At 37.8% G+C, this 10,505-nt stretch overlaps 1 protein-coding gene across 3 annotated transcripts in view; it reads right to left on the bottom strand.

Annotated features, from left to right (window-relative positions):
• Window positions 1–4,916: 4,916 nt before the first annotated feature.
• Window positions 4,917–10,505, bottom strand: part of ANKRD42 (ankyrin repeat domain 42) — a 56,223-nt gene continuing 50,634 nt past the window's right edge. For 2 of the 3 annotated variants that reach the window (XM_054576351.1, XM_054576353.1), the window contains one exon: window positions 4,917–5,213. In XM_054576351.1, the coding sequence (XP_054432326.1) occupies window positions 5,124–5,213 (90 nt within the window). In that variant the 3' untranslated portion in view covers window positions 4,917–5,123. The remainder of the gene's footprint in view (window positions 5,214–10,505) is intronic. The other variant, XM_054576352.1, reaches the window with a different exon arrangement.

The raw sequence follows: 10,505 nt of genomic DNA, 5'->3' as shown, positions 1-10,505 counted from the left end.
TACACAGAGCGTTCATTCTGTTCTGCTCCTGTGGGATCAGGCTCAGCCTCTGCGGGCTGAAGCCCACCCCAGTACAGTATGCTTGGGGCAGGGTGAATAAGTTTGTCCAACTCTGAGGTTCAGTGATAGGGAACTTACTGAAGCTATAAACACATTCTCCAATATCAGCTTTATCAGTAAATAAAAGCACTATTTTGGACTCCATATCAATTCATTTGTTCTTCATCTTAATTAGGTTCACAACCCAGATGGGATGGAGAAGTGCCATTTATTGGATCTCATTCAACCTCCAACAAATAAAGATGCACATTCCCAGTTCATAGCCATTAATGATAAAATAGATCTATTCCATCTTTAGGGATTTAGCAAGTGAAGTACTTTGTATCCAATAATAGAAGAATAGAAGTATACGCACCATACCCAATTCCCATTACTTCTAGATCCTGTATCTTAGGGAGACCACTTTGCTATGAGTTTAGATAGATTTTTGTTTAGGGAACGTAAATATCTAAAAAGACAAAAAATGTTAGACAAAATAGATTGTTACACCTCTATTCCAGCACTTACACCCTACTCTAAAATAGCTATTGTTGTATACATCTGTTTCTTATAAGTGAGTTCCCACAAGGCCTCTAAGCTTATATGAGGTACTTCGTAAATTCACGTGGAATAATAAATGGTGTGACTAGATCTCAATCTAAACTTTTACTATTTTAAATATTTTATTATGGGTATGGTGAGAATGTTCCATTCCTAGAGTTTCTGGGAACACTAAAACTTTTCAGCGTTTTCTGAGGTGGTAAGTCTCTGGAAGGATTAGTTACCCTCACCTTGTATATGGCCTAGACTAGATCCTAACTTGCCCATTCATACTATTTGGTGACAGTAGACCAGGTAAGATAATATAAGGACTACTCAAAAGTCAGTAAAAACCCTTCACCATACTTAAAAAACACCTTAAAAGTTTATAACGCCCATTTTATCAATCTTTAAAAATTTAGATAGGTAATGTCTTAAGTTTTAAAGTTTTAAATATTTACAAGTTTTAAGTACTTTTTAATATAAAGAAAAAATGAGGCAGTGGAGAAGGCTATGGGTCACCAACACTGAAATTAGTGGTTGTCATTTTGTAGACCAGTGACCATACAACAGTGAATATGCTAAAAGAAAATATATATAACTCACCTATTTTTCACAGCAATCCTCTTAGGTAGGTAGTAGTATCCTCATTTTACAGATAAAGAAATAAGCTAAGCAAAGTTAAGTAACTTACCAAGGTCATACAGCAGATAAGTGACAGAGACTTAAACTCCAAATCTCATATTCTTACTCAATACCCTAGTGACCTCCAAGTTGATCCTCTATCTCAAGAGATAGACAAACAATCTACTGAGGCATGGGGGAAAAAATATTAGAGTTTCTACATACATACTTTTAACATCTTTTTTACTTTATTTTTGAGTTTCATTAATATAATGTAGCATAATGAATATATGAGGGGGGACCAAAAAGAACCTGGAATATCTTCTAGAGGGTGGCCCCTTGTAGTACAGGCTTCCCCCCATCAGGTGAGTGTGAACCAGCTGGCATTGTTGTGAGATGCTGTGTTTGGCTTTGTGGAATTGTTTTGGAAGACTTTCAAGGTGTTTGCCAATTTCATGATGGGTGATTTATAAGCACACCCACCCACACTGTGCTCAATGTTTTGGACCAAAAACGGCATGACCCCTGTGTCCCACTCTCCCCGTTCACCCCATCTCACCCTGGAGTGACATTTTTTGTTTCCTGGGATGAAAACAGTCCTCAAAGGAAAACATTTGCAGATGGGGAAGAGGTGAAACAAAAAACAGCAAAAGCACTAAAAGGCATCAAAATTAACAAGTTCAAAAATTGCTTTGAGCAGTAGAAAAAATGTCTTGATAGGTGTATTGCATCAAATGGAGAGTACTTTGAAGGTAACTGAAGTTTAAACGTGAGAATACACAATTTTTTTATAAATAAATTCCATTTTTTGAGGCCCCTCCCCTTGTGTATGTGGGGTTTGTCCCCAGTTCTTGGCATAAGCAAAATACCTTGTTATTATGAATGACAGAGCTGATGAGGAGCTTTTGTTTTCCTGGCACACAGCTCCTAAAATCCCTGGATTCTTCAGAGTGTCTTTTTTATGCTGCAGTGACTGGTAGCTAGGAGCCCCTACATAGCTTCAGAGTGGGGTCTGGTTGGCAGAAAGATCAAGGCATGACAAGAGAGTTGAAATTCTTAGCCTCCCCACTCTCTACCTCAACCTTCAGGGAGGGGAAAGGAAAGGAGAGGAGCTGGGGATTGAGTTCAATCACCAATTTCCACCCCAGTGCACACAACAAGGTGCTGGGAGGGTGAAATACCCAGAGAGGGTATGGAAGCTCCACGCACCTTTCACCCCATACCTTGCCGTATGCACCTTTCATTTAGCTGTTCCTGAGATATATATCCTTTTTAATAAACTGGTAATAGTAAGTGAAGTGTTCTCCTGAGTTCTGGAAGTCATTCTAGCAAATTATTGAAGCCGAGGAGGGTGAAAGGGTAACCTCCAGATCAATGGCAATTAGAAGTATCCATGACAACCAGGGACTTACAAATGTCTGAAGTGCAAGCAGTTTTGTGAGACTGAGTATGTAACTTGGGAATTTGATGCTAAACCCTGGGTAGTTGATATCCAAATTGAGTTGCTGAACACAGAATTAGTGTCCAGAAAAATCAGAATTAGTTGTTAATGTTGGAAAACACCACCCATAGCATGATGATAATATATTTTCATGATTTATAATCAAATACACATAATTTGGGGGCTGTATTACAATTTAGGCTTAGCTGCTACAATAAATTCAAAATAACAGTGGCTTAAATAATATAGTGGTTTATTTCTCTCTTACCTATGCCATCCAAGTGCAAGCATTCCAGGGCTAGTATGTCAGCTATATGTGTCGGGCTCCTACTTCCCTGACTCCCTGCTGTGGCCCTCATCCGCCAGGTCCATGGCTTACCTTGACAGCCACATTCCAGAAGAAGAAATGGGCAAGAGGTGGGCAAACCATTTCTCTTTAGAGGCATGACCCTAAGGTTATACACACCGTTTTTGCTCACACTCTATTGGCCACAACTTGGTATCTTAGATACAAAAAAGGCTGGAAGGTAAGTCTTTATCCTGAGCAGCCACAGCCCAAGTAAATCCTAATATTATAGAAAAAAGGGAGGATATTGGGGAACAGTCAGGGAACCTGTGCCACAAGGGTGCATACTTCTATCACGACACTCTTCTATTTCCTATTTCCCTTGTACAGGGAAAGACTAGAGACATAGCCTTAAGAAAACTGGAGCAAGTATAACAGACTATTTCCAACATTGAGTTTAACATTAGGGACATCAGGCTAGAAGGGAAAAGTAAGGCTACGTGTCCCAGACGGTGAGAGAGAGAGAGATTTGGGAATCCCAGTAGTGGTGAAGAAGAATGCAGACTCTGAGCTTTCCCTGCTAAGATGAGAATCCTGGCTCCATATTGCTATGTGATTCCGGGTAAATTATTTTTAACCCCCATGTATAAAATATATTTATTGTAGCTGTTGTGAGAATCGAGAGAATATCCCTAAAGGACTTCACACAGACCTCACACCTAGTAAGTGCCCAATAAATGTTGACAACTATTATTACTGCAAATTGAACGCCTATTGGAAACTGCAGAAAAAGTAACAATAATGACTATAAAGGTTATTAGAAAAGTTTTATTACTTACTTAAAGACCTTTGACCAGCTCTGCACTGGTCGTAGCAATCACATGCACTCCTGTCAGGTCATACTGGCCCGGTGACACCAGGTCCAAATAGCCTTTAGTGTCCACGTAAGGTACATGCCCGGGACTAAAAGGTGGACAGTCTGATGTACAGCAAGAAGCGGCTGCCAGTGAAGCCCAAAGCTAGCGATCAGATCTTCAGGGGGAGGCAGTATGTAAACAATTGCCCCGGGAGAGTGACAAATCTTTGCTAGGTCAAGGAGAAGTGAGGCTGGATGGAAAACTGACGGAATTGAAGTCAGAACTGGACTTAAATGCTACAACTGGGTTATTGTTTTATTTGTCAGCAAAGTCAAGGGGAAAAAAACAACAATAAAACCACATGCTTTAAGCCTTTCCAATTTGCCTTGTTTCTGTATTCCTTTCTTAAAGAGCTCGCAAGACAGAGCAATGGTTAAATTTTAAGCCAGGTTATTTAAATGCGTATTCTTAGTAAGTATACATTATGGTTTTGTTTTCTTCCTTTAACAAGTGCTGATCTCCATTTTTCATAAAACTTTTCTGAGTGAAATACTTGGCTGTTATTGGAAAGTTGTCTTTTTCTAAAAGTTACTTGTCTTGTGTTGCATTTTCTCCCAAGTCCAGATTTTATTTTAAAAGTCAAGTCACTTGAAAAGTTAAAAAGTAAAAAAAAAAAAAAAAAAAACCCACATCTACTCTAGTAGTAGTAAATGGTACTTTCTAGCAAGTAAAAGGAATGTAATTCTGAGGCCTGGCTGGTGTGGCTCAGTGGATTGAGTGCCAGCCTGTGAAACAAACCATTGCAGGTTTGATTCCCAACCTAGGGCACATGCCTGGGTTGTGGGCCAGGTCCCCAGTAGGGAGCACATGATAGGTAACCACACATGGAGGATTCTCTCCCTCTCTCCCTCCCTCCCTTCTTTTCTCTCTAAAAATAAATAAATAAGATCTTTTAAAATATATATATATAAAATTTCATTATGGAGGTATAATAGAATTTTTAATATCTAGAATAATTTTTAGTCTAGAACTGGATTTCTTTTAAACACTAAACAGTACCATATTATATTTTAAAGTTTATGTATTTGCTAAATTAATTGCTCATAAATCTAGACTCTTGACTTGCCTACATAAATATAAAAAGAATATTTTGGGAGGGGAATACAGTTGAGTCCGTGTTAATTTAGCAATTCCTTTGGTGTTATATAACATATTTTTGCCTTCAGAGTTGGAGTAAGAGTATATCAGAGTATTTTTAAAAGCATTTACATTAACATATCAATTTTTAAAATAAAAGAGAAAAATCAAGGAAATTTATTTAAAGTTGTTTCACTGATTAGTACCTTCTCACAAAAATGCCCCCAGAAGACACTTTTTTCTTCACTTGCTTCTTCTCTTTGCTTGATTCACAAAAAGAGTCATTGTCCTACAAATGAAAAATAAAAAGAGAACCAAATAAGATTTCCATCCTAGACACATTTCATCTTTCTACATTATCTGTTCCAAAAGAAAAAAAAGTAACGATACTAACATTTTAAACTCTGGATTACAGTTCTTTTAAGATTTTGTATAAATAAATTCTTAAAACTGAAGAACCAGTTCATCAAATTGTATTGACTCATAAGACTTGGGAAGCACCTTGAGAAACCATCCAGTACTATCACTACCAGCGGTTTTCAACTGGTGTGCCACTAGAATTTTTAAAACATACAATACCTGACTTTAGTCACAGGCAACTAACCTCTTTCCCTTAGACTGCCAAATAAAAAAATGACAACAGCCAACACAATAATAGCCATCAGTGTGAATGAATCAAAATTATACCTGCTTTTTGTCAGATTGGCAAAAAATGTATTTTTTAGGGTGCTGCAGAATTTTAGTAATTAGTTTATGGTACCATGAGATGAAAAAGGTTGAAAATCTCTGACTTAGACTAACATTTCACAACAGACTTTTTGAAATACACAAAGTGTTACTATGTCACCTCTGTGTCCTTTTCAAGCCTCATAGTGCTAGAAATCACATCTTCTGGCTCCTCCATTCCCCACTGTGTTCACAGAACATCCTTCTGCTGCTCTTGCCTCATTTTCCACTTTGCCCTCCCACCGTTTCCGTATATTTTTATCCATCATGTTATTCTCAGGACCTAGCACAGAAGATTCACTTAATAAACATTATAGGAAGGAACAAGAGAGGGCTAGAAACACACTGGATGCTCACTAGATGTTAGTTATCTTTGAAAAATTCTTTCAGTCAAAAATGCTTGCACCCAGTTGGGCAGGACCGATCTGAATGCAGGGACTCCAAGAACAGCACAAAGAAACATGTCCATGCAGAGATCCCATGGCTTGAGTTAATATTCCCCTGGGTGTTCCTGCCCACACCTTTGCTAATGAGGTATGTCACCTTAACTCAAGTGATACTATACAAGCATAGAAATAAACTGCCATTTTCCCACCACCACAACCTGAAAAAAAACAGAAACACATGTCTGTTCCTTCCATCCATCACAGTGGAGAGATAAGTAGATGGAGGACCTGGTAGCCCTCCCTTATAGTGTGGCAAGGTACTGATGAGCATTGGGTAAATATAGATGGTCTCTTCCCTTGAAAAAGCATACCAACTAGTCTGAAAACCAACAACAAACCTTTCATTGGGAGTTGGCATATGGTGCCACTGTATTTCATAGCTTAAATATATAACAAGGTTAAGTAGTAGTATTACCAACCTTTTATGGATGTCAACAGAGGTCAAAGAGCTTAAATAACTTCCCCAAAGGTCACAAAACTAATTAAATGGCAAGATTCAAATCTAAATTTTGTCTGATACCAAAGTTCATATCATAACCATTCCTCAATCCTGTCTTCCAGCAAAAAAGAAATAAAACCCTCAAGCATTCAGTTCCTACAACTGTACTGTATACACTATATTGTAGGTATACAAAAAGGAATAAGGCCTGGTTCCTACTCAGGAGTCTGTGGTGGAGTAGCAGATATTAAAGTGCTAACTCACCCCAAAGGTTTCAGGGGTCTTCAAGATCATTAGGGGATGGACATGCAAAGATGTCCATGAAAGAAAAACACTGTAGGGCAAGATTTTAACATCATCCAATTATACAAAATTAAAGAAAGAACACAGAAAATGTAGGAACAGAGGGATGGGTAGCTACTTCTCAGAAGCAGTGAATTTTCTAGTGCTTAATAGAACTACAAGACCCCCAGAAACCAATATTTATTTTCCTTTACCTTACATATATGCTAATCCCTAAAGAAGGTTTTAAATGAATACTCTAGAAGTCATTAAATTGTAAATCCTCTACTAACACCAAATATGTAAGGTGGTTTATCAAACCAAGTGTTATTGTATAACTACTACAAAAGAAAATGTGCTTAAGCACTCAATGGGCCTCCAGTAAGTGTTTAATAAAAATTCCAAACCTTCAAATTCCAGATGTTTCTACATTTGGAGAATATTTTCTATCATAAATTATACTCAGAAAAAAACTGCTCCCTAATATATTTTCTACTAAATTTAGGAAAAGAGAACTATAATATTTAGATATTGAATCTACAAATCATGGTGCCGAGGCACCAAACGCAACTTAAGTGTAAATGCAGGTTAGTGCTTCAACAAAATTAAACTCCTGTGCAAAATGTATATAATATTTTAAAACAGTATTTTTTATTCTGAAAGAATTCAGAGGTTGGTGAAGTGATTAATAATATATGAAATTGTTGACAGAAGTTATGTATCTACAAATTATTACTTGGGTACATGGAATTTTTATTTTTATTTTTATTTCTATTTTAAAATATTTTAATTATTTTTAGAGAGAGGGGAAGGGAGGAAGAAAGACAGGGAGAGAAACAGCAATCGGTTGCCTCTCATATACACCCCAGCCAGGGACTGAACCACAACCCAGGCATATGCCCCAACCCGGAATTGAACCAGTAACCCTTCACTCTGTGGAATGACACCCAACCAACTGAGCCACACCAGTCAGAGCAGGAATTCTTGTTATTTAAAAACTCCATATACTCTGAGAAGTTCTAGGAAGCATATAAACTAAAAGAAGATAAATCCAACCTTCTTGATTGCCAGAACAGTCTCTTCTTAACAGAGTGTCAAAACAGTATAACCAGAGGGGGGGGCGGGGGGGAGAGAGAGAGAGAAAGACAAAGAGAGAGATCACAAACTTCTATAACTTCTCTAAAATAAAAGCTCAGCCTGGATAAGCTCACCGAAGCCCTCAGATCTATCCAAGGACCACTATAGGTTCATAGGATGTCATAGAGAGAAACCCAGCAGGGACCATATGGACCATGTGGAACCCAGTTCCATACCCTTGTAGGTGTAGAAAACAAGGGTTAAGTTAAACAGGAAAGTAATCATGGACTATTACCAGTTACAGGTTGGCCATTCTTAATTAGCAAACATGGCGCAAAGCATTGCACTAATGACTTCCTGAATGACACCAGTTTTGGAGATCTGCCAGATATCAAATTCATGGCACTGAGGCTAACGCATAACAGGTGCTCAGTAACTTGTTAATACAGATGTTATTATTAAGGAAAGTTAGATGGTGTCATGGAACTTAAATTTCAGTACCGTGGGTAAAGTAAGTACCCAGCTAAACTCTAATACAAGTGATAAGGTGCCATCAGAACTATACAAAGTATTTGGCAAAAGGAGAGACCACGTGTAGTTAGGGGGATTAAGTCAGAGTTTATAAATAAGACGGTTCTTAGAGGACTCAGAGAAGCAGAGTTGATAGAGAATCTTCCAGGTATATGGACAAAATAAACAAAGGCTTGGTGGTGGGGCACGTTCAGAAAATATAGGATACATGTAGGAGGACAGGAAAAAATAAGACTGGTTAAGTTTAATGTGGGCTTACATGAGACAATATGTGAGAAAGCACTATAAAAATGATTATTATCAAAACCAGTTATTATCATTATTATTGTTGTTATAAAAAAGCTATTTAAGTGCAGGATATAAGTCAAACTAGCCTAAGAAAGTATCATAAGAATTTTTTTCTGGATAAAAATCACACTACTGCAGATTCTACTATGTGGGAAAAAGTCTTAAAGGTACAGCTGTAATCAATTATAGGCCCTGACCAGAAAGTGGCAGGACAAAAATTTAATCAGAGCTTGAAGAATCAATATAAATGAGCACCAAATGAACAGTACATTTTATTTATACTCTATTTACTTAGATACCAATTAGACGCCAAAATAGACTAACTCCTCCTACTCTCATGTACATAGGTCTCTACATATTTATTAATCCACAGACTATGTTTATTCAACTTGAATATAGAAAATGGAAGGAAAGGAAAGGGGAAAAAAGAAAATGATATGAAGAGAGGAGAATTAATCCTATAAATACTACTAGACAGGGTTTCTATACAGTATTTCCTTTAACATCAATGCAATGCCATGAGGTAGATGTTATCCTCACTTTAAAGATGAGGAAATTGGGGCACAAATGCTTTTGCAATAGAAAATAAGCAGTGCCAGGGCTGCAGCTGCCATTAGAGGTCAGTGACATTTACTGATTTACAAAAACTGGATAACCTAAAGCAGGGCTGTAAAACACGATGGACCCACAGTGCAGGGACCTTGAGTCAGCTCTCCAAAAGCCTACACATTGTTCACAGAGAGCGAGGTTTTAAGGAGAATGTGCTACAGAGTATGAAATCGAACCCCAACCCAAGAAGAGAGCTTTTGGGGAAGAAAAGGATGTTTTTAAATAGCTTAAAAACTAAAATTCTCTAAGTAGACAATCATTTTGGAATGACTCAAAAGGTGTCATCTTTGGTGATGTCCGGTCTCGGTAGCTGGACAAGAACGACCTAACTTCCTGCCTTTGTGCGAGCCCACAGAGTTCCTGCCCACAAGTGGAGAGGGAACATATTTTGAGTGAAAGTGGTAGTTTATGTGTCCTTTAGTCCTCAGCCAATACCACATGGCTGCACAGGTTGGCCCCTCCGTACTAAAGTTTCCCCAGGGGCTCAGGGTGGTACAAGATGAACATTGCAAAAATGAAGAGAATGCATTATTTATAATGAATTATATTCCTTGGAAAACTCAAAGCCAGAAAAGTGTATGAATTCACATATGCATAGAAATACACATATGTGTTTCTAAATGAACAGAATATCATCTGAAATGAGACAGACCAAATCATTAAGAGTAGTTTCCTCTGTAGAGAAATAGGGAGGAATGTCTGCCCTGTTTTTAATATTTTACAAGAAGCACATATATTATTTAAAAGTACTTATTAAAGAGACTAATGATGAGTTTGTGCAAAATAAAATTTAAAAGTGCCCAGAAGTTTGCATTATAGATCAGATTTGAGGTGATACAGGTCTGGAACAGAACTAATTCACCCTTGATGACTGAAGAAAAAATTTCCCTATGGAAGGAAAATATGAAATGTACCTGAATCCCTGCACTATATCACATAAGCTGTACAAAGAGGCCATATCATGGCTGGCTTCACTCCCAAAAGAGAGCAAGGGTCAAAGTTTCCCCAGTGTACCTTCTTCTTGTTCTAATCTGAGACTAGATGGCCTGCAAGTCAAGCACCACTGGGATTTCTGGCTGTTGCTGTCAGTCTATTATGGAAATACTCCACCTGCTGTTCTGTATTTGTTCTTTGCATCTGTTCCCGTATGAGTTTCTTTTTAGCTTTGTTCTGGACATTTGTC

The sequence above is a fragment of the Pteronotus mesoamericanus genome, unplaced genomic scaffold, assembly GCF_021234165.1.
Source record: "Pteronotus mesoamericanus isolate MK-2021 breed Mesoamerican mustached bat unplaced genomic scaffold, CSHL_Meso_final contig_33, whole genome shotgun sequence".
Classification (NCBI taxonomy): Eukaryota; Metazoa; Chordata; class Mammalia; order Chiroptera; family Mormoopidae; genus Pteronotus; species Pteronotus mesoamericanus.
Note: the sequence above shows the minus strand (reverse complement) of the source record. Positions and strands in the feature narration are given on the sequence as shown.